This window comes from Drosophila suzukii, chromosome 2R (assembly GCF_043229965.1).
Source record: "Drosophila suzukii chromosome 2R, CBGP_Dsuzu_IsoJpt1.0, whole genome shotgun sequence".
Lineage (NCBI taxonomy): Eukaryota > Metazoa > Arthropoda > Insecta > Diptera > Drosophilidae > Drosophila > Drosophila suzukii.
In genome coordinates, this window is record NC_092081.1 from 11,414,644 (window position 1) to 11,439,277 (window position 24,634).

The 24,634-nt window shown below is 40.7% G+C and overlaps 1 protein-coding gene across 4 annotated transcripts in view; it reads left to right on the top strand.

The window, feature by feature from the left end:
• Positions 1 to 19,754, top strand: part of ths (thisbe) — a 63,913-nt gene extending 44,159 nt beyond the window's left edge. For all 4 annotated transcript variants that reach the window (XM_017074410.4, XM_017074407.4, XM_017074408.4 and 1 more), the window contains 2 exons: positions 13,030 to 13,148; positions 15,196 to 19,754. In XM_017074410.4, coding sequence (XP_016929899.3) covers positions 13,030 to 13,148; positions 15,196 to 17,142 — 2,066 coding nt within the window. In that variant the 3' untranslated portion in view covers positions 17,143 to 19,754. The remainder of the gene's footprint in view (positions 1 to 13,029; positions 13,149 to 15,195) is intronic.
• Positions 19,755 to 24,634: the final 4,880 nt, after the last annotated feature.

The window sequence follows — 24,634 nt, forward strand, 5'->3', positions numbered from 1 at the left end:
CATTAAAATATAAATAGATGTGTTTAACATGAACACCCAAAAGGGAAAACCAAGGAAAAAGATCGGCCGAAAAACGTGGAACAGAAAGTTCGACTTGGTCGAAAAGGAAATCATGGCCCGAAAGAAATTCCGAGAAATAGCACATGGTGTGTTTTTGGGGGGTATATCTGTCTATATATATGTGTGTGTGGGTATAGTCATTGAACCTATAGACTAACTTCTGCTCCGATCGCGCAGATTCATCAATTAACGCCCAAGTGAAAGAGACGGGTGACCGGGGAGGAAAAGAGACAGATAGCCCCTGCATTTCGGTCCAAGACGTCAGCAAATAAATGCATTTCCGTTGGCCAGCACAAACAAATTTCCAAGAGACGCCGACGAAGCTAAAGAAAATGTTGAAAAATGTTAAAAAAATTCCCAAACAGATTCGACTCCGATATTCTTTTACCTACCGCGCGCCCAAGAGTGAAGAAGAAGACGGAAGATGATGGAAAAAAGGGGCTCAAACGGTTAAGAAAACATGGTCAACAACAAAGCCGAACAAGTGTACCGCTTGCCGATCGTCAGTTCGACAGTTTTTGGTCAATTGCTTCACTCGATCGTTCGGGGGTTCGAGTTTTGGATCGGAGAGTTATAGCAGGGGTCTCTGCATTGATTTCCACTTAACGCTTCAAAACTCAAGTGGCCAGTCCAGACCATACACCCATATAGCATACACCAAATACCATTCCATTTCGAGCCAAGTTTACTGTCGAAGTAAATGCGCTTTCGTTCCTGGCTCTCTCTGTTTCAATATTATTGTTTCCCACAGTTGGTCAGAAAATATTTAAGCGCCAATTTGATGTAGTTTTTCTTGTCCCAGTAGTTTTTCCTCTTCATTTCTTCCATTTTTCTCTGGGCCCGGTCAAGTGTCCCCCTTGAATTTGAATAACAATGCCGTTCGGCTCGTCTTCAAAGCTGGCTTTCTTTCCCGAATTCTCCCCAGACTTTTCCCGGCTTCGATTTTGGTAATGAGCGATTGGATCGTTTGATCTTTACTTGGCAGCAAGGAGCCGGGTTGTCAGCAATTACGCACTTGACGATGAAAATCGGGGCTGACAATGGAGCTCGAAGGAGCTGTTCAATAGTTTTCAAAAGGGGGCTAGTCAGTCGATCCCTTGGAAATCAAAAGTTCTTGGAATCTGTTATTGTCTAGCGTGGGAATAGAGTTGTGACCATAGAGCGACATTGTTTTAGAGATGAGAAATCAGAAATGAATGGATACGATGTGGGAGAAAATTATCGTTTAATTTCCTTTCAGTAAACACGTTAACTTACTAGGTATAAATAGGTTTGTACGTAGGGGCCATTATTTTATTTTAAATCCTGGTTCTGTTCAAAACAAACCCCAGAATGCCCTGTTTTAAGGTAAACATGCAACCGAATCATGTTCTAATCAATAAAACCCACCACAGCTGCCCGATTATCTGTGAGATAATCGAGTCCAGACCCATCTCAGACTCATAACTATAGCACACTCCATGCCGCACACCGTTAAATTGTGCATTTTACGATCCTAAAACCAAATCCAAAGCCAGAACCGAAAAGCCATTAAAGAAATGCCGCGGATAAAACAAAACGCCGCCGATTACCGATCACCAATCGATGTTCCCTGTTCCCTGATCAGTGGGGCAATAAATTCATCAAACAAATATCGCTAGGCCTGCTGATCGACATGAATATTAAAAACCACAAAACTATAATCAGGGCATTATGATCAGCGCCGATCGTCTGTGGGTCCAGGAAACATATCAATCTCTCTGGGCCACCGTTGTGGCCCTTTTTTGGTCGTGTTTTTTGTGGTGCAGCCATTAACTGCCTGCAGACAACCTAATGGACAAGATCTTTCGTCACTCCCAAAAAAGGAAACTACCTTTTTGTGTTCGCTTCTCTGCCGCAACAATCGATCGATAGATCTCCCAAACTGATCTGCTGTCGCCGATGTGTGGTTGATCCCTAAATACCCTTTAAATTGAACTTAATTCCTGCGCACCGCATTTATCATCATTTATATCGGCGGGCCCTTCCGCTTTTTTTTGAGGAGTTAACCCGGTCTCTGAGTGGTGCGATATGCTATCTCTCGGGATGTGTAATGGAACTGACTGATCAGGCATCTGTTTTCAAGGAAATGGATCCAAAGGATGTTAGTAAGCCGGTCCTGAAGAGAAGATAATTTTTACCATAGAAACAATGCTGTGTGATGGGTGCTTTATAAACGTTTTTATGACCAAATTCATTTCGATTGAATTAGTTGAAAGAGAGTTCTGTATTTCCAATTAAATGGTGATGCCTTTCAAAACGATTCAGCATCTGTATAAATATCTTAAGTAAAGATACCAAATTCAAAAAATTAAGAAGTCATGATTGGTTAAGATACAGATAATATGTTCTACACCAATCTTTACAGAAAGTTTTCCAAATCTATTGATTCTTCCGTAAAATAGAAACAAAATGTAGTTCGAATAATAGATTGGTAGCTCCAAAGGGGTTTATAGACTGAATAATTTATTTTTGGAAACCCCCTTTGGGTCTCCTGATTCATATCCATCCCTCAATCGATAATCTCGAGTGTCTGTTCAATTGATTTAGCCCAATTTATTTTAGGCATTTCCCCGTCGAATCGCTTCCCAGAACAAAACGTTCCGTGTCATTGGGCAGGAAATGTCGCAAGCTCTCGAGGCTGCGGGGCAAATAAATAAATTGTGGTCAAAGCCAAGACATCTGTCAGTTGATCATTGCGGCAGAACGGAAATGCATTCATTTGTCAGTTGGCTTGTGCCGGCCAAATAAATCAATTCACTTGGCCAATTCGAGGCTGGCTCCTTCTTCGAAATTCTTTTGCTCCCCATTACCATGGCCGGCACTTTCCAATTACGTAAAGTCTTTAAAGTTAAAAGGGAAAATCGGCGGGTGGGGAGGGGGTGCTTTCGGGATCGCGTGCAGCTATGCAAATTCAACTGGGTCCTGGAGTCGGAATCGAATCGAGTCTCACTACCGTTTAATGAGCTTGTGATGGTAATGGTAGCGGCTCACTTTGCATGACTCAAGCCCGAGGTCCAAACGGCGTGTTCCTCGGCTTTTTCGGGCATGCAAATGGGTATTTTAATCATAAAACAAAAAAACCTGTGTATTTTGGGCAGTTGTTAATGGCAGGAGGAGTTGGCTTGCGTGTCTTCGGCCTGTTCCCATCGACACGCAATCCCCCAGAAAGCCCCCTACCCAGCCCATCGGCCATTTAGCTGAAGTATCTGTTAGATGACAATGCGTGCCTGCCGACACCTTGCCAACTACATTTGTAGTGCTGGTAATTGTCGATTGCGGGGGCAAATTGCCTTTCGATTGGCACATAATTTACCCACTGACGTAACCATGAACTTGGCTTGGGGTCTAGACCACACTCAGACATTTTAGCCGGAATGGCGAACGGGCCATTTGGGCCAGGCCTTTAATAGAGTTATCCTGGTGCCGATCAGGCGGCACATAAAAATGCTCTCTTATCTGCTTATTAAAGGGTCGCCGTGCCGCAAAACAGGATTCGAACAGCATTTTGGCCACATAAAGCGAAATTAAGACTAAAACATAAAGGGTTTCCGGCCGTTGACCCAACGTTTTGGGGCGAAGATTAGCGCAAATTATGAAATGAGTAGGATGCGCCATTAAGACAGAGAGCGCCCAAAAGAATCAGAAGACTAAGGAAGATCTCAAGGAGTTGGGCGGAGCCGAAAGATTGAAGAAATTGGACAGCTAAAAGATACTTAGATACCTTGATGGAAGGTCTTAAGTTAGAAATACTTTAGTCTTATGTTATTAATAGAGAGAATTATCCAAGTTCTTAATAATTAGAAAATGAAATATCTAATTCACATTAGCTCTGGTACAAGAAATATTGTATTAATTCATGAACAATTAGGCAATAGTTTTTCAAACCAATCATATTTATAATATCATACATTTACAATGTAGCTTCAACAAAGCCTTATTAATAAAATTGAAGCAATATCTACGCTTTCAAGTCAATTCATACCTTTAGCATAAATAGAAACAAGTTGAAAGTTGTGTTTATACTCAATCGAATAACAGAATTCCCAGAAATTAGCTACAATACAGAACGATTTTTCCATACTAATATTCATGGCTCCAAACATAAATAGAATTATGTGCGAAAGCCAAATATTTACCACATGTAGTGGAACAGGACTCCTCAACAAACTTCCAATACTCCGATATCTCATCCAATTTTCCCATAGCTAAAATTACATGCTTTTCGCCATAAAACATGAAAACAGAGCCCCGGTATCAACAGCTTTCTTAGTGCCACATTACTGGTTTATTTTTCCAGCGAATCAATTTGCCAATATTCCCAGGAAGGCGGAGAAAAAGGAAATAATTCTTAAAGAGTTGCGATCCCACGTTTTTTACGAGCCCTTTGCACCTGAGGCCTTAATTAAGTCCTGGCCGAAAGTACTGAAAAGGTAGATGGACCATCTAGGCAAGGATCTCTGGAAAACAAACAAACAAAATGTTAAAGTCGAAATAATGACGCGCGAAAAACAATAAAACACCGAGGTACTAAGGCACTGAGGACTGAGATCTGAAAATAATGTTGGCTGGCAAAAATGACAGACAATAAAAGTGGGCTACGAGGGCCGGGCCAAAATCCAGCTGGCCGCACTTGGCACCTTTTTGGCCCGATCCTGTTGGCCACACAGCGTCAAATGGCCAGCCGGGTGGACAAGGACATGACGTTTTTATTATGCCCAGCGTCTGACTTTTGCCCTAGGCCAGAAAAACAGGAGAATAAAAAAAAGAAAGACGAGCCGACAGACAGGCGGCGCCCTGCCGAGGAACCCCTGACCATTTTTACATAGATCTTACCACTCGGTTCGGGCCCTAAACTTTTGTTTTACGGCCCACGGGCCAAGGGAGCGTAAATCAAAAGGTGTTATCCTTGGCGCTGAGGGGGCTTGAGGGTGCTAGAACTGCACAAACAATTTCTGTTCCACGGTTCCCTTGCCCTTCTGGTAATTTCAGCTAATTAATGGCATCATTATAGGGCTCCGTATCCCTCGGACATGTTAATAGTGTTCTCTGTTTACCTTTGAGCCGTTCGAAAGGATAATTATGCTGTAAGTGGTCCAGACACGCCCGCCCATTTGGATCCTGCGCCAGGGTAAACAGTTTTGCAAGATCCAGGAATATTTGGGTGGTCCCACTTGAGTCATCAGTCCCAAGAGGTTAAAGGTGGAAAATAATTTCCAGTTAAGAAACCCTATGTTTTTGATGAAATATTTAGGTACATCAGATGTTAAGTTTAACTAAGGTCCCAAATAGATGATAAAAATGTATTGGTAACCCAATTTTACTTGCAATAAAGACTACCCACTTTATAAAGTGCAATCCAAGTACCAAAGCCTTTCCATGGTATACAAAAAACTGGCAGCCCAGTTTTAGCTCCATAAATTGCAGCAATCGATTGGTAATGTCTTTCCATTTTGTTAAGCAATTAGAATACCATTTCAGGTACGCAAAGATAAAGAACCTTCAGTTTGGAGCTCTTAATTAAAACCGCATAAATTTGCCACTCTAATTTCGAACAATAAATTTTGCACCACCCCGAAGTGAGCGGAAATTCAATTACAAATCCATTGCGAGACAAAATTGCGGGGAAATTAATTCGGGATATTTATGGAGCTGTGCCGAAAATCACCCCATACATAACCATAAAGCCGGCTTTATCTGTTGTTAACCCATTAGTTGACAAATTTTTCGCGGGGCCAACGCGAATGCGGCACCCACGCAACTTCCTGGAGAATTACGATCATTGGCCAATCGATGGATATTAACACCTGTCTGCATAAATCTCGCGACAACTATATCTTAATTTATGATGACGTAATCAATGCTTCTGCATCTATCTTGGCCATAACTCAGATCGTTTGCGTGCGTGGATCCAATGGATCCATGGATCCATGGCAAATATTAATGGCCCTGTGGCTGGCAAAATAATTCGGCAAAGTAGAAAAATAATAAAAAATGGTAAAAAGTCGTAAAAAATGAAACAATTCAAATTGTCACAATAACTCAGCGAGTTATGATCAAAAGGAAGCCAGCCAAATTTTACAGTTTACTGGCGACTGTTGCAACTGCAAACGGCAAACGGCAAACTGCAACTGCAAAAGCCGAGTGTTAACGTAAACCCATTAAATGGGATACCGAAAAGCGTAAACAAGTGACGGAGACTGCAGCCGTCGGCAAAATTTATGTGGCCCGAGTTGACAATTTTTCCAGTATATTTTCGGGTGGGGAACATAATGTTTTTCTTTTCTTTTTTTGGTGAACCTGCTGTTGGCGCATTAGCGGGGCCATTTCAAGTTGGCTAACACGCAGTTTAAACGGCTTGTAAGTGACCACGTTTGCACTTAATTAATAAAGTCCGCAAATCCATGCCACACTGTTTGTTGACTTTGTTGCCTGGCCATGTTGCAACTTCGGTTCGCTGGCGATTCGATTCGATTCGAATTTGAGTTGATTTGAGTTTTTCGGGCTGCCCGCGTCCTTGCTTAGATAACACTGCAATTAGTGTTGCCCGACGCAATATATTCTTGTGTTTATTTTAATAAATTGCCATCGAGCCCGGGTCGGTTTAACTTAATTAAATGCCAGTTTCAATTTATTTTCCATTTACTCTCCCTGACTGGGTTGCCTGCTCGCCACAATGAAAGCGAAACCGCAGAAACAACAATATCGCCGGGTAAATAAACAAAAGCGGGCTGTGGAAAAAATTACAAAAAAAAAATTGCCTCTGCGGCTGATGGAACTATCAATGTAATTTAACATTCATTCGCCGCCAGCAGCAATTAACTGTAAATAACTTGCGGAGCGGGCTGCGTGTGTGGTCTGCAAAAAAAGTAAATAAATAAAATACCACTCTCAATATCGACTACAAAAGGCGGCTTTTTATTATTGCCCTTGTCATCGACATTGTCCGCAGGCCATTCGATTGATAAATGCTTTTCCAACACTCGTACCGGCCAGGTATATCGATAACAGCAGCGGGAGGCCTCTGAAATAACAGTATATCCATATCCACATTCATGATGAGATGAGTAACGTTGTAGTTTATAAAGTTCACTTGTGAGTCACTGGCTTGTAACAGACAGCAAATTGATTGATTTTTCATTAATAAATTGCATTAATTATAAGCTTAAAATGACGTGTTCCCCAAGGAAATGACAAATCTATGGCGATCACGTAAACACCTTAAGCCATTTGAACGACATGTTATGAACTCTCTTAAGTCACTTTACCTTACTCAGAAAACTATAAGTTTGCACTTAACAAAAAAAAACTGGAGCAACATCGAATGCTTTTTAGGCTTTTACATTTTATGGCTATTTTAATCAAATTCAACAAAAATTCTTGAAATGGTTTCGCTTATACATTTTATCTTGAATTTTTCTATAATTTTAATTGCTTTTTCTTGATTTGGTGGACCACAAAATTCAATCAGTGCAACATAAATTATAAGCAAATAAAATCCGGTGTGGAGTCCAAAAAATGTGACCCAGAAATGGGCCGTGTTGACTTCAATAAAAGAGATTTTTCTTCACGATAGTTCCTAGGGGGAACGGGAACCACCCACATAAAGAGCAAAAAGAGTGGTGTTTTCTCCCACTTCTGTGCTCTCAAGTACACTGGAAAAATAAATGTAAATATAAATAAAAATTTAAATAAGTAAGAAGGAAAATTATTTATATTCCAAATGACAATCCTCCTACTAATTTATAATGTTTGTATTAAAGAAAATAAAACTTTTCCTTGCGGTTTTTTGATATATTAATCTTTTGATGTATAACAACCATCCAATTTTAATTTGTAAAATGATAGTAAATTATTTATATTTGTTTCTTATTTATATATATATATTTATTTCTCTAAGTTATTTATATCATTTATCAAAGTAAATATAACTTTCCCACGTTTTTTTGCTACAGTAATCTTTTGATTTATAATAACCATCGAATTTTAATTATTAAAGTGATAGTAAATTATTTAGTGATTTATAATATTTATTAAAGTAAATATAACTTTACCTTGCGTTTTGTTTTCTAAAGTAATCTTTTGATTTATAATAATATAATTAACTATTGATGGTGAACCCATATGTTTTTCCCTGTGCATTGTCTGGTTTTGTGGGGGCGACAAATCGTGCGCTAATTAACTCATTGACACTGTGGCCTCTGGAGCCCGTCACCCCCGATGCACTGCAGCCAATTCCCGGGGGCACCGATTCGAGTGGCGTCAGTGAAAGAATCGTGCGTAAAACTTGAGTACGCTCCACATTAAATGGCGCTAATTTCGAGGCATTCGAGTTGGCTTTGGCTTTGGCTTCGGAGCTGGTCAGTTGAGATGAAAATGGAACTCGAAATGGAAATGGAACTGGACCCCAAGCTTGAGCTGGGAGTTGGGGTCTGGTCTTCAGGGCGTGCCAATGCAATTAGCATTAGTGCAGTTGCCAGGGGAAGAGAGAGGGTAGAGTGGAGGTCGAAACTGATAAATGGCTGCAAGTTGAGGTTTGTTTTCCTTTTGCCCAGGCCCAGGGCAGTTTGTTTGCCGCTCTCCGCTTACAAAACAAACCGAAATGCCAGCCGCGGCACCAGGCGAGCAAATAAAACGGTTTCTTCCAGGAAACGTGACAAAAACGTCAATAACTGCGGGCCTCTATACGCATACTTTACCACTTGCCGTATACTATACCCTATACCATATACCCATATAGTGGCTGCAACTAAGGCGATTCCGATGACGATGCCAATACCAATGGCGATACCAAAACCAATACTGATGATGGCCAGGGCCACTAGTTGCAGCATGTGACAAATCGCAGTTGTTTGTTGACTTTGCAGCATATGCAAAATGCAAAATGCAATTACTTAGGGCCGAGTGTAATCTAAGACGCTTCACCCAGACCCGACTCAAGACCCCAGACCCCAGGCTCCAGAGCCCGAGAGCCAAGGGAACCCAACTGCAATCGTCAGCGCTAAAGTTCCGGGAATGCAGTCATCGAAGTGAATGCCTCAGACGACATTCCAGGAACTATTGGATCTCATAGGGGCAATGCTCTGGGGGAAGTTACGCTCAAAAGCCAAGGATAACAGTCTGCCATGTTCAATAAAAACAAAGGTTCTTCCAAAGATTTTCTAGCCTTCTTATAAGAATGCAAAATGTTGCATGGTATACCCTTATATCATAATAAAAAGTTTATAAATTAGTAAATGGTATAAGAAATTCCCCTGCTCTTAAAACCCTTTAGGTGTATGTGGCTGTTTCATTTCCTGTCATTTGTTTGCATTTACTTAAAGTCCGGGTCTGTAACTCTCCTCGTTAATCATAAGCCGTCATGGAATTCTTATCCGCATAGAAATCCCATATAAGAGTGAAAGTAGAATCTGGAAAGTAAAATCAAATATGGTTGGTCCCGATAAATATGCCAGGGAAATGGCTCTTGATTATCATAGAGATCGATAAGCTGCGATTTATGCTTATCCAGCTCTAGAGATGAGAGCTGGCAACGCCCACCGATCCATTGGTCACTATCCACACAGATCCCATAACTCAAATCGAAGATGGAGGCGAAGATCATGCTGATTGAATGACAAAGTGATCGAGCCGTTGGAAAAACCGTGTGACGGTGACGGTGTTGGCCATAACCATATCCATATGTACACGGGTGGATCGTAAAATCTTTTTCTGATTTTCGTCGCTGTTGTTTTTCGTACATGTGCCGCAATTACGAGGCTTTTTGACGCCCCAGCTCGTTGTCGAGATATCTGATTTTTGTTTTTATTTTGATTCGGTTTTTTGATTTTGGATTTTGTTCATGCTGTGCAGTTTAGCATTTTATGATTTTTTAATTTTATGTTGATGAAGCTCATTGCTTGCATATTTGATTAAGGTTTTGACTCTTGTTGCTGGCTGTGTTTTTTATGGTTTGTTTGCTGGCCGTGTTCTTTGTTTTCCTGATTATTCCAGCATAATGCCTGATTCGCTTGTTTTTAGACTTCCCTCTGAGTGTGTCATTTGTTACATTTTTGGGTTTTGACATTATATTTCAAGAGCTGTGTTTTTACGGCCCACAAAATAAAGCTGTGCACAGCTGGTGGGCCAGCCCATATAAACTGGGTTATTTATAAAACGGAGATATGTATAAAAAATGATGAAATTATAAACTGAAGTAATGATATATAAGGCCTGAAACAACTAATTATAAGACCCAAGGAACTCGCAATTCACTGGTGAAGGTATGAAATTCTTATCACTTGTTTACGAAATTATGACAGTTTGGTGACGCAAATACTATGACGTCGCAGACTTCATTTAGTGACAATTAAATTATGGCCAGCCAGCCGCTATCATTCAATGCCATAAATGACCATAAATTAGAACAACCAGGCCGCTCGAAATTCTATATCCATCGCTTCGTTCCTGAAACAAATCACGCCCCCATATCGAGACCCATCGATACCATCTGAGAACGCCCTTTCGTCGGTTTTATTTTGCCGTATTTATGCTGATGCATTTCCCAGTTCAAACGCCCTTTCGCATCTAAACGAAACGCGACGAGACGAACATTCCACTCACCATGACTAATAACTTAATTAGAAACTCGGCAGAAGACGAAGATTTGGCTGTTAAAATCTTAATAACTTGCGGCAAAAATGCGACCCGATCGAAGCTTTTTATTGAGTGAAAAACAAACCCGTGGCTAAGATCTCTAAAATATCCAAAAAGATCGAAGCCCATAAAAATTCCAAAGCCTAAAATGCATTTGATGGCTTTTTTGGGTGAGTGTGTCGTGAAAATAAAAATAAACATTTGGCTTTTCTAGTCTGGGGTTTTTATGTTCAAAGGGGGCAGTCTGAAGTCTGTAGTTACATAGATGTTAGGAACTGTGGCACTTTCAATGTCAAAGTCATTGGGAGTTCAACGATATCAAATCTTTGGTCATCTAATGGATTAACAAAGCCGCAAAGACCGCAACAATGTTACCGTTGCTCATCTGAATGGACTTGCACTTCCTGCTCGGCTGAGAAATCAAGTAGGCAAATATGGCACAATGGAGGTGGATCGAAGTTGGCAACGCCTTCAGAGGGGCGAATAAAAAGGGGACTGTAACCAGTGACTAAAAGTTACAGTTCACTGAAAAAAAACATTTACTGAAATAGCTTTCAGAAGAAAAATGGATGGATGAATCTGTGGAAGATCCAGCAACACTATGCTCTGCATTTTAAAATGTTCAAGGAAGGTTTTATTTCTATTCTGAAATTTATAGAACTCAGAATATAAGGGATGCTAAGTGTATAAAATTACTTATTCAGAAGAATTTATTTTGGGAATAACATATTTGTTCCACACTAACTATTCAATATTTAAATGGTTTAAAGATATTTAAATTATGGTGTTATAATGGAATACAATACCAAAATGATTAGGAACTACAATAAAAAAGTGCATTCATATTTTATATGATATGATCATGTAGATTTTCAATTATTATTACAATACCTATTAGTTTGTTGAGGATCCAGTAACTTGATTTGGGACACCTTTTTTCTCCCAGTTCACCACCAAGTGCGCACTCACAAGTGCTGGCTGCCAGAGGGTGCTCCACTCGGGGTTTGTGTCACCAAACTAATGAAATCAATAAGCCAGTCGAGCGGCCGGGCCGTGAATCACAATAACAACAACAAAGGGTGCTCCCTGGGGCACAAGGCACAAGTGGCTGCCACCGGCGGCCAAAGGTGTGAAGCACAGAGTCACTCAAGCCCTCAGCTCGCCCCGGCTTATGAAATATGAGAGCCAAGAGCCGAGATCCCAGAGCCCCGAGAACTGCGAACTCAGAACTCAGAACTCAGAACCCATACCGAGACCAAGACCAAGACCAAGAACGGCGACTCTTGCCAAGAATTTGTGTGCATAAATTTAATTACTGGCAGAACGGCAGAATGGCAGACGACTGGGACCGGGACCGGGAACGGGAACGGGCTGAACCCAGTCACCTATCAATCTAACTCGAGTGGCTTTTCTCCTCGTGTTGCCTTTTTTCTTTGGCTTTTCAAGTGCTTTACTTATTAGTGACTTTTGTGGCCGCATCCCTCCTCCTGGTCCAACCCGCTGAAGTTCAATAGCCTGTCGAGGCCAGATACAGCTACAGATACGGATACAGTATCTGGAATAGTGAACCCAGGGGCAGATGCCCCGCCAGATACTCCAGATACATCTGCGGGCCCACATTGTCGGTTTATAATTAGCGGAGAGAGCATGCGCACCTTGGCTACTTGACTTCGAGGTTTAATGCATTCGCCGACTATTTTGGGAAATTGTTTTGGTTCTTGATCGAAATTATAGCAAACAAATAAGGAGGATCTAGCCCCAGTCTAATTATTATTGGGGTTTCATCAAGGTCTGTCTTTGTACTGAATAGTAATATTAAACAATTATATTAGTTATATCTTTAAAGATAAGTTGGTCAAAAGAAATACATAGGTTCCTGGCTTTTTTCCCTCGAATTAGAAATAATAATTATTTTGATCTTACATTAAATAATTCTACAAAGTCTTAATATAGCATGTTCAACAACTTATTATTTCGGAAGCTATAAATATTTATTTCCAAATATTGAGAGTTCTAAATACTTATTTAAATTATAAATATTTGACAGCAACTCATCAACATCGTCATTCATTAAGTAATATCCGCCAAGGCACGTGTTTCCTAGTAAGGTCAAAGTTCTAGTCTTACACACACTTTTATCTCGATGTTAATGACAAACCCCTGCCCCCACCCATCGTTACCTTCCGTTTTGGCACGCTTAATCACTTTGACGAAAAGAGCCATGTTTGCCTTTAATTAAAAATGTTTTTGCCCGCCAAATATTTACATCATTAACTAATGGAATTAATTTGTTGTTTTGGTTTTTGTGTTTTTCAGAAAATATAACGATAGTCGGCTTCCCGGATTATCTGAACAACGAATTCAAAATAGCACTGTACGCAAAAGAAACTCAAAGATATTTGTGTTTCAACGACAATTGGAGATTAGTTGGCATGGTGAGTAGTAATATAATATACATTTTGGGAGTTTTCCGACGAGGAGAATGATTCACTTTCCAGACGGGCTACATCCCCTTGATAGATAAAAAACATCGCCAAGATGAAAGGGAATTTCCACACGATTTGTTTATGGCTAGATAAAGTTTATGGCATCTTGTTGGGCAAGCAAATTGTTGGCAATAGCCATAATTATATGCTTGACAATATTTGTTCTGCCGGTATATAGATGCTGATATAGCCAAGGCCCGGTGCAGCGCCTTTGATTGCATTGCATTCGTACTTCACATACTTGACAATGTGTAGAAAACTCATATTTTTCCGCTTCTACCCGATTTGTTTTTATGCAAACTAACTGTGCAAACACTATAATTTATGACATGTTCCACATAATGGTTTTATGCAAACGATAGCTTTAGACGACAATAACAATATTATAGCGACCTGGCCAAATTGTCAGCCACAATGGGTGAAAACCTGTTGCGGTTGCACCAAATCTGTCAGCGGGCCGAACAAAATATTTATTACAATATTTTTGTAATTTGTAATTCGAAAATGCGAACAATTTCATATGCAATTACGGCCGAATGTGGCACAGATTTTCAGATAGGTTTACGCGGCGTATGCGTGATTTCGCATGGAGCAATGAATTGCAACTGGAAAATTGAAAATCAAATTTTCGAGACATTGTAACAGTTTTTACGAGCCCCTTTCAATGTCACACGCTGAAGTGCCGCCACTCGAGCACTGAGATTTGCCATCATAAAAGTCAAACAACTCGTTTATGCCAGATAGATATGTCTAATCAATCAGACGGATGACGCGGCACTTAATTGCCGCTGTTATGTGGTAATGGCGAAAACATTTCAATGTCCTTTGCACTTACAGTTAGCTAACTAAACCGCACTCGAGCTCTGGGCAAACAATAGAACCCCTAAGGTCAGGCATTTCCATTGCTTTCGATTATGACCGCAAAATCAATGTTGAGCTGTTGAGCAAATACCCGCCGTGATTAGCACACTCCATTCGATATCTTAGGGGGCTTTTCGCGGTAAAGCTAGTGTGGGCCGAGGTCACAACTTCTGATTACTCGATCGCTTTTTGAAATAGTACAATTGAGTTTACCCCAAACACTCTGGGGCACTTGACCAGTGGCGAGAAGCTTCTCAAAAATAGCAATTACGAGCTATAAATATGCGAAGAGCAAAAAAGTTGCCGTCACTAAATATGGCACAAGACCTAATTGCTTGGGAAATGCTTCATCTGCGTCGTTGGCATCACTTTGGGCCACAATCGCCTCGATCTGAGCGATCAGATCGGTCTGCTGATAGCACGAATGGCCAACACGGCAGCAACACGCGCTCAACAAGTCAAATAAGAAGGTTAAGGGTTGTGATATGGGATCTGTTAATACCCTGGAATAAAGAGCAATTTGCAGGGACTCATTTGAAAGCGATAAAAATTATATTTTACCTGTAAACTTCTTTGGAACTAAATGCAATTTACAAGTACTCATTTTAAAGCAAAGAAAGTTTTCCTCTTTAGTTTGTAATAAAAACCAGTTCCTCCATTAAAACAAGTAACGAAACTCTAGAAAAATTCCATAAAACTATTTTAGTAGTTTTCTTGGCGAATATTAAAATGAAATAAATTTTAAAATTAATTCAAAAAGTTTTATTGAAAGGTCTATGGATTGCAGACCATTTCTTCACATACCTCGATCGGTAATAGCAAACCAATATCCCCCAAAGACATCTACCCAGGGTACTCCAACATCCAAGTCATAAGCCGCGTTTCATTTGGTTGTCGTTTTGAGATTTCAAGTGTTTTATAAATAAACAGAAGGCAGACTAAACGTTCACTCCTCGCGCGATGATGTCGCTGTCATCGTTGTCGATACGCATTTCAGAATAGCAGACCATCAGAATATCCACCGCATATAACACCTCACCAACCTTATGAACGGAAATGCCGCTCATAAATTGCATGTGAACGATATCTATATCTATATATCCTATATCTACATGTATATCTTTTCTGGTTGCAGAGGGAACTGCGAGATACCTGCTATTTCAACGAGACCATCGTGCACGGTTATTTCGTGTTCCGTTCCGTTGTCGATCTGCAGCGACGTGTCGGGTTCACGCACCGAGGTAAGCCTGTGGGGCCCAAGAAGAGCGTCAACGATGCCTGCTACATGTTCAACAAGATCGAGGCCGAGCAGTTTTTCCGCCATCACCATAGCAATGGCAACAGTGGCAGCAGCAGCAACAGCAACAGCAACAACAGTGGCAACAGCAATGGCAGCAACAACAGTCGGAAGCCCCCGCGCAACAACAAAAACAATCGCCACAAATCGAATAACCAAAATCAAAAGTTGCAACAGCAACAGGAGCATCATGGCCATAATAATAATAACGTTATTCTTAATAATAGTAGTACTAGTTTAAGTAGCACTAACAAAAAGCAATTAGCGATAAACCGGCAGAAGGAGCAGCAGCGGCAGCAGCAGCAACATCAGGTGCGACATCATCACAATGATCCATCGCTGCTGCTGCGACGACAGCAACACGAGAAGAAGCAGAAGCGGCGCAAGCAACAGAAGCAACAGCAACACCAACAACGAGTATCAGCTAGTCCAACGAAACAAATGCCTGCAACAGCAACAGCAACACCAACACCAATAGCAACAGCAACCATTGCAACACAATTGACAACAGCAACACTGAGCAGCAAGCGCAAGGGGCGGCGAAGAAAGGGCAAGGTCAGGCCGAAAGCACAGCAGCAACAGCAATTGCAACTACTTGCCACGGCACCAACATCGCCGTACACCGACGACACCCTCTACAGCAGCAGCAGCAGCAGCACGGGCTTCGAGGATTTGGATACCTACAATAGCAGCAGCAGCAGCAGCAGCTTGGAGCCCTGGTCCACCTGGTCCACAATCGACAGCTTTAGCAGCAGCAGCACAACAGCAACATCTGACGACAGTATTAGCAGCAGCAGCAACTACGACGCCTGGGCCACCTACATCACCGAAATGGAGGCCGAGGCATCCGGCGGCAACGACACCGAGTTGCTACAGTACGAGCCCGAGTTGGTGGACGATCCGGAGGCGGAGTCCACGGCGACAATTGAAACCAAAGCAACATCAGCAACAGCGGCAACGGCGGCCACAACTACCTCGACATCGGGCTCGCAGCTGGTGATAGAGCAGACGCCGCTGGCCAGGAGCAATAGCAACAGCCACAGCAACAGCAGCAGCACCACGCGGGCAACACCAACGGCAACCAGTCAGACTGAAATCCCTGCACAGAGCACGCAACAGCCAAGCAGGCACCGCAGCAACAGCAGGGAGAATCCCCGGGATAACGTGGATAATTCCAAGATATTGCTGGCGGGCGAGAACGAAGTGAAGCCACAACAACAGCCAAGGAAGTTGCTCTGGACGCTGCAACCGCCAGTGGCAACACGTGGCAGCACGCGAGCAACTGCAATGACAACACCCATGCAGCAACTCTCCAGCACGGCAGCAACAGCGGCCACGACACCACAGCAACATGTTGCACCTTCACTCTTCAGCGTGGACAAGAACATCAACAGCAACCTGAACAACACACTGACGGAAGCTTCGCCAACGGCAACATCGGAAGCAGCAGCAGCAACATCCAGCATTACGGCAGCAACAACCATCAAGAGACCTATCCGGAAGTTCACCAAAAAGCTGATGGCCACGCCCTATCACCAGCTGACCTATGTGCGCAATGCGGGCGGGGATATCGATATCGACAACCTGGACAACATCAGCGTGTATCCAGTGCTCTACAACGGCGATCTGGAGGGGAATGGGAGCGGGAACAGCTCCGATGGCGGCTTCAGCGGATTCCTGCCCACCTCGACCACTTCCCATCTGACGGAACCGATTCGCATCGGCATGAACAGGATCAGGCCGAATAAAACGCTGCACTGGTTCACTCACCAGAGATTTGCGTAGTAGTTAGGGATAGGTGGGCTTTGGCTATTAGATCTTTAAGGACAGGACTGCCCCAGCTTTTACTTTCACAGACATTTTAATTGTTCAACGAAATATTGCAGATATCACTTCAAAATATTAGAATCGGAACGTGGAATGTCGTGACTAAGAATATAATAAACTCAAAATTATAAACTGAATTCTGAATACTTGTTCAACTTTTCTTCATCAACTAAATTTTTAAATATGAATCATCTCTGTGAAGGTGAGAACTGGAACAGACCTGCTTAAGAAAGACATACCTTTACTCAGTACTCAGTTTTCAAAAGAATTTAGGCAAAAAACCAAGTGAAGAACAAAAATGTATGGATAAATATTTCAAATTTATAATGAACTGATACATATATATATAAACATATATAGAACTCGATATACAAAGGAGTTGCTTACTGTTCAGTACCTCGACTCAGACAGGACTTTTGCACTTGCACCACGCCTAAAAGCACACCACAGAAGCGAAACCGGAAGCGGAAGCGAAAGCAGGCGCAGAACCGATATCGATAACTCAGGCCGCACTTCATCCAGTAGCGAGTACAGTGAAGACTCCACCAACTGCACTCGAGAGGCCGCAGGCAACGAACTCGCAGAACTGCTACATAGTTATAAATGAAAAGACAATAAGATTTTTATTTACGAGTATGTGCTATATAAACTAACAAAACGATGGAACGAACCGAAGCGATAGCGATAATCGATAACAAAATGCTAAAATTGTTGAAATGGAAATTATGAAAGCGCGACATTCAAAAGTGCAAGCAAATAAACGTTTCGAATGCACTGAAAAAGCGTAGCAAACTTTTGATTTACTAAATCAATTAAATATATTAGCAATGAGAATTAATAAATACAAATGCAAACAAAAATCGATATATATATTATATACATATATGCATATATTTTCAAAATTTTATAACGAACCAAAAACCAATTAGCAAACAAATTTAAAAATGATGAACGGGAAACGAATGAAGACGTTTTTTAAATTCATACGCAAGCAGAACTAAGAGTCGGTAACGATAACGATAACGATAACGATAACAAATTCGCACAGCAAAACACTTCCAAAAAAGAAAGGTTAAAACTAAATATTAAACAATTTTACTAGGCACAAGCGTACGAAATTGGGCTAGATGAACAAAAAATAAAAACTCCATTCAAAATAAACCGAATTTTTTAAGCAAATACAAAAAAGTTGTTGAAATGGTCAGCATGAAAATGGATTTTAGGACGCAGTTTGTGGGCGATATCCAATTCGAGAAAGGATGGAAACAAATTTTGAATAATGGAAAATTTTAAAGAACTACTAACGATATGTACTGCAACCAAACACCAAATTCACACTGAATAAGCAACGTTATATTTATTAATTGAACAACAACTAAGAAACTAAAACTACAAATAAAATCAAAATACAGCAAAATGAAACCAACTGCTGCTTTTCTACATACGAATATATATATAGACACATATAGGCATATGTGTACGAACATGGAAAAAGATATGCAAAAATTGTTTCTCATATATTTATATTAATATTTAAAATAAATAGTTCAAACATATTAGCAAACCAAATATGCGAAATTAAAACAATTTGAAGGGAAATGCGTAAACACAGAAACAGAAGCAGAAAACTGAAGCGTCAAGTTTATATGTAGAGATATGTATGAATGTAAATTTAAAGTGAAATAAGAAAACCCAAACAAAAAGAAGTTAAAGCAAGATGCTTAGGTGAAAATTTAATTAGTGTGTACTTAAGACAAGAAACCATTTAACAATTGAACGATTAATTATTAACTTAACTAGGCATTGAAGCAGCACTCAACTAAATAAAAAACCGATACGAAACCGAAACGAAGCCGAAAAACACACAACACACACCACACACAACTCGAATTGAACTACTGTACTTATACGTATGCGCGTTGCTGTAATATAAACAAAATTCTTATGTTGAATCGACGGCGAATGGGCGAGCTCCATTATTCGATGACTATATCTACCACAGCAGAAACTATTTATTTAAACCTATATCGAATCGAATTGAGTCGAATCGAGTCGATTGGAGTGGAGCGGGGACCGATTGTCATTTGTCATTTGTAAATTCATTTGCACTTTTCTTTCTACTAATTACGTTTAATTAATTAATTAATCATACGCCTAAGTTAACACTTCTACCATTGTACATTGTAATATGTTTTATTCCTAAGCCGAGCATTAAATGTAATTATTTATGTATAGAAGCAAAATGATTCTTTCGCCCATGTATAACACCTGCGCCCATTTCACAACCTCTCTTCAAGTCTGTCTCCCCTCCCCATCTCTATTAATCTCTATCTTATATATACGAATATATAAACGACTATTTAATTGCATTTCTTTGTATTAAAACGAGTAACAACACACTAGAAATTGAATAAAAAGCCTCAACAAAATATTCCACACTTTTCATTTCTCTTATGAGTTTTCCTCATTTTCAACTCTTCAAATAAATGCTCAGTTGTTTCCTTTTTGTTGGTTAACGAATGTGTGCAGAAAAACCGTATAAATAAAAATATATATAAATTCAAAAGGAATACATTGTTTCAAATTGATTTTTGAGGGAAAGTTACGTAAGTATGTATGGCTGTATTGGGATGTAATGAAAACAGATGGAAATCAAAGGATTCTTGATCTGGATCACTAGCCGATTGGATCTAGCCCTGTTCGTATTTCCGTCTGATTTCGGAAACTAAGAGCTGGAATATTAGGATTACGCATACCGATTCTAGGGGTTCCTGCGTAGGTCAAGTTTGTTACAAACCGTCATAACGCTAAAATCGTTCTGGAGCCCACATGATTAAAGATTTTGTTTGGATTTAGTTTTGTTTATCAATACCAAAATTTTGGACCATTCACTAAAAAGTAATGACCATTTACAGTTTCACCGCTAGGTGGAGCCATTGCATGTTTATTCCTCTAATGCCTAAGAAGCTCATGGTTACTTCAGTCAAGTGTCACGCCCGCTCTAACGCCCACAAATCTCAAAAGTTTGAAACTCCCACATTTTTTAGGTGTTTTTTTAAGTGTAAAATTTATTTTATGTTATATGTCAACATCTATTGGCGTGCCAAGAATTTATTGTAATTATTAACCCATCACCCATTAAATTTAGTAAAGAAATTATTTTCCTTTAAATTTAAACTGCGATCACCCACACTAAAAGTTCTATAAATATGAGTAACATTTTTTCTCCGTGGATGGGAATAAATATATCATAGTCATTGGCCTGGTCCTCCGATTTCGTAGAATATCAATTGCACATTCCTGGCCATGTTGGAGGGACTTGTAAATTGCGGCCAAGAACAAGATAGGTGGTCCGCGCCTCTGGTGACAAATGTTGCCCGAGGCGACAATGCAAAGGAGTCGACCACCGACGCCGAGTCCTCCACAGAGCGGGTTCCTCCTGCTCAAGATGACAAATCACATGTGCTGACATTTGACATCGGTGCTGGGGGATTAACATGTAATGGCCAGGGCCCTCGACTCCTTGGGGCAGTAAAAGTGTTGGCCATCGCCCAAGGCAAACACAGTTATTATGGGACCTGCTCCTCCACTCGGGCTCCTTGGACTCCTCTCTTTCATGGCCAGCAGACCGTGGACAGACCACACAAGTGGCCAAGTGGCTTCTGCTTTGCATAAATGTCCCAGCCTCCTTTTGGCTTGAAGCCCCATCTCTCCGGCGGCTGCCTCCTCGTCGGTGGCTTGTTTAATTAAAAAATTAAGTTCCAAATCCCAGACCATTAAAAAGATTTTTATTTATACCTTTTAATTTCATCAATCGTTGCGACGGCAGGTGCCGTCCACAACCACAACCACATCCACATCCATGGCCATATCCATTCCATATCCATATCCCTGTTCCAGGCCCCGTCCTTCGCCATTTACCCACTCTCCCCGCGAAGTTTGTTTTCTTGCCTTCTTCTTTTTAGCTTTTAACAGGAAACAATTTCATTTGCGAGCAGAAATTCTTTTCAAATCTGCCGCCGTTAAGCAAAAAGAAAACATGACAAGAAATAATAATAAAAAAATTGGAAAAAAAACTGTAAGGTGACTGAGAAAAACCAATCGCTACTCTTACAAAAAGTACTTTAACTTTTTCAAATAGGAACATTTTTAAATAGAAAATCTCAGAGAAAGAGAATATCAGTTATTTTGAATTTATTAAGTATAGGAAACCCCATTAATTGAATATTTTTACTATATTTACCATAGAATGCCAGGGGTTTGAACATAAAAGAAATACATTTAAAACTAAATTTGCTCTTTTAGTATTATCCTGAGTTTCTATATAAATTTACAATTAAGATATACTTAAAGTTTTATTAAAACCTCTATCAAAATTATTGTTTTCGGTTCCCCTTTCGTTAGTGCATACCGTTTTCGATCTGGTAAAACCCAAAAATGTCCCCCTGTTGGTGAGCCCGGTTTCCTTTTTGGCCAGAACGTTTTGTTGGCCGTTCGGCTTTCGGCCAGCCCGAAAGCCAGGCCAAAAAACCCACGGACTCCGAGGCAATCGCCTTTGGCACTCGAGGAGCCTCTGTGGCTCAGTTTTGGTTTATGAATGTCGCCATGTTGCTGCAGCTCGATGTTGCAGGGTGGCTCAGGGTGGTGCAGGGTGGTGCAGAGTGGTGCAGGTTGGTGCCGTGGCACATTCCACACACAGAGCGACAGGATGAAACTGTTGCCTGCATACGGCATGCATATTTCGTATTTTTAGTACAGCCATTTAACATCATCAACTTAAATATGCGTGCAAGATTTATGCACACGTCGCTCGGCCCAAAAGGGGCGGCCGTCTGGCCGGGGGCGTGGCCTGGCCGGAATGGAATGGCCCAAAGAGCCATCGAACTGGGGCCAAAAACGAAATGCGACCAGCACGAGCACGTGATACCAATGTATTATACCATTTGAAAAGGTAAGTCATAAAGTTCAGTACCGTAAATCTAATTTTCACATAGTTCTAACCATTTTTTAAGAAATAAAATAAAGAACATTAGAAAAACGTATAATTATTTAAGTCATGTTTATTTTTATACATAAAGGTCAACATTTTATTTGGTACTTGATACAAATTTATCATAATATATTAAAAGCTCTATTGAGGTTCAACAAATCTCTATTTCCAAAATCAAGAAACACATAGACTTTAAGAGATTTGACTTTTGTTTACCATTTTTCATATAGCTCGATCTAAAACTAAATAGTTGCATAAGCAGATGGCTAATTCTACATTTCTCGTATGCCCTGTCACTAACTCAGACAGCCTATCTGCATAACTGACGTTTACCTGTGCTCACCACCTGTATTTATGCATTTCCCAAAGTAATAATCAAGTGATTTCGCTGCGGGACCCAGACTCACCCACATACTACTCACAAACTATCTGTTCTGTGCAATTGAATAACATCATTATGCAGTGCTGTCCGATCTTATGACATCTGCACCTTGTGCAAGCTCATAGATACTTTATTGATTTCTGTCGTAGCCGAACTCTTTGCGCAATTCCCAGACCGAGTGCGGATCCAAATCCGAATTGTGGGTAACTGGGTAAACATCTTCACCTGCTGCGTCGCCTGCGGCCGCCGTTCAATATTGTGGCTAATATTTAATGAAAACCGAATATTGAAAATGAGAAATAAACGACATTAAAAATGGCGAGTGGCGCCGGCGCATTTGTTTATGACCGCCACATTTCGATGATAAATCGGCGATGCCGCGGCTAATTACGCATGGAGTACGAGTAGATCGGGTACCAGATCGGAGTTCGAGATCGGAGTAAATACCCCGAATCAGCAACTAAATTTGTCTTACGCTTAACGCTCGGTTTAACCCACTGATAACCGGTTGGTCTTAACGATTTCCATTTATTTGTACTTGTCAATGGCAACATGAAGACTCTGATTTCAAGATTCATTTGCACCGCATATTTCGTTTTGGCGTGTGCCTAATTAACTGCAAATGAAAGACGTGGATTGTAAGGCTTATGCATTAGCCAAGGCTTACAAACTTGACTTTACATTTTGTCGAAACATATTTCCTTAATATATAAAATAAATAAAAATAATAATATATTTTATTTATATATTTTATTGGAAATAAGTGGGTATTGGCCATGTTAAATTTTTATGGCCTTCGGTGAAAGATTGTTTAGTTTACAAACCCTTTAATAGAAGTTTATAAAATGTACTTTGTGACACAGTCGACAGTAAAAATGTAAAAAGTTGTTTAATATTTTAATGTATTTTTTCAAATTCGTTTTTCTGATGGTTTAAGACTTAAATTTATTGTGTGATAAATAAGTTTAATAAAATTCACGGCATGAACTGCTGAATTTTAAATTGAGTATCTTTACTTAATTTCTTAAAAAACTTAGCAGACTCAATCCAGTAGCCAGGTTATAAAAATATTACAAATGTTACTAAATAATTTGGTAACGCCTATTAAAATATACCTAACATTTTCATGGATTGTTAATGGATTTTTTAAGCGTTTTCAGTAATCCCAGTGGCAATATTAAAAAAGTATTAACGAAAAGAAGACAAGAAACAGGAGCTTGGAAAATGAAGAAAAACACTTGTTTTAAGAGAGATACCATAAAGCCAAAGTATTTATAAAAGTAGTACCCATAAAATGGTATAGCATGACATCCCTGACCTGTGATGATTTTACGAAACCTACTGAATTGGCGATCGTAAAGCATAGGAAAACCTATTTCTTTTCACACCCCGGTCTCCCGTGACAATCAGCAGACCACCGGTGGTCACCTGGCGAATGCCAATTGATAAATAACTGTCATTAGACCCGAACTGCGGCTCATTTTCCCATGGCTCGGCTTAGTCCAGATCATTTTGGCCTGTGCAGCGAGGAAAACTTAAGCTATAAATAAAAATTAATGCTTTTGAATAAATTGTGCCGGGCGAAGCGAGGCGATACCCCTACTTAGCATATCGGGCGGTATCTTTAGGTTTTTTTCAGTTCCATTCGACGGTGCCTCGGGGCAGGCATTTAGCAAAGTGTCAGTTGCGAACAAGGTTAGGCTTTGGGTATTAGAGGCGTCCCACGTCGCCGTCGGGTGGTTTCACTTAGCTCAACCAACCAACCCAACACCACGATGATTTCGGAGGTTTCGGAGGTCTACGAGGTCTACGAGGCTCCGAGGCTACGAGGTTCCGAGTTTACGAGGTTCGGTGGTGGGTGGCTGCACTAGCCGCTCACGGGTTTTAATTAATTTGGTGCAACATTTTGCACTGGGCCGAGCCCAAAAGCCCCACTTGGTCAATGGGCGCATATATCAAGACAATCGGCTGATTGGCAGCCGCATACATTACCCACATTCAGGTGGTTCGGGAGTGGCGGGGCTGGCTGGCCGGGACCCACCTGTCAGCGGTGCTTATGATTAACTGTCAGTTGTAAC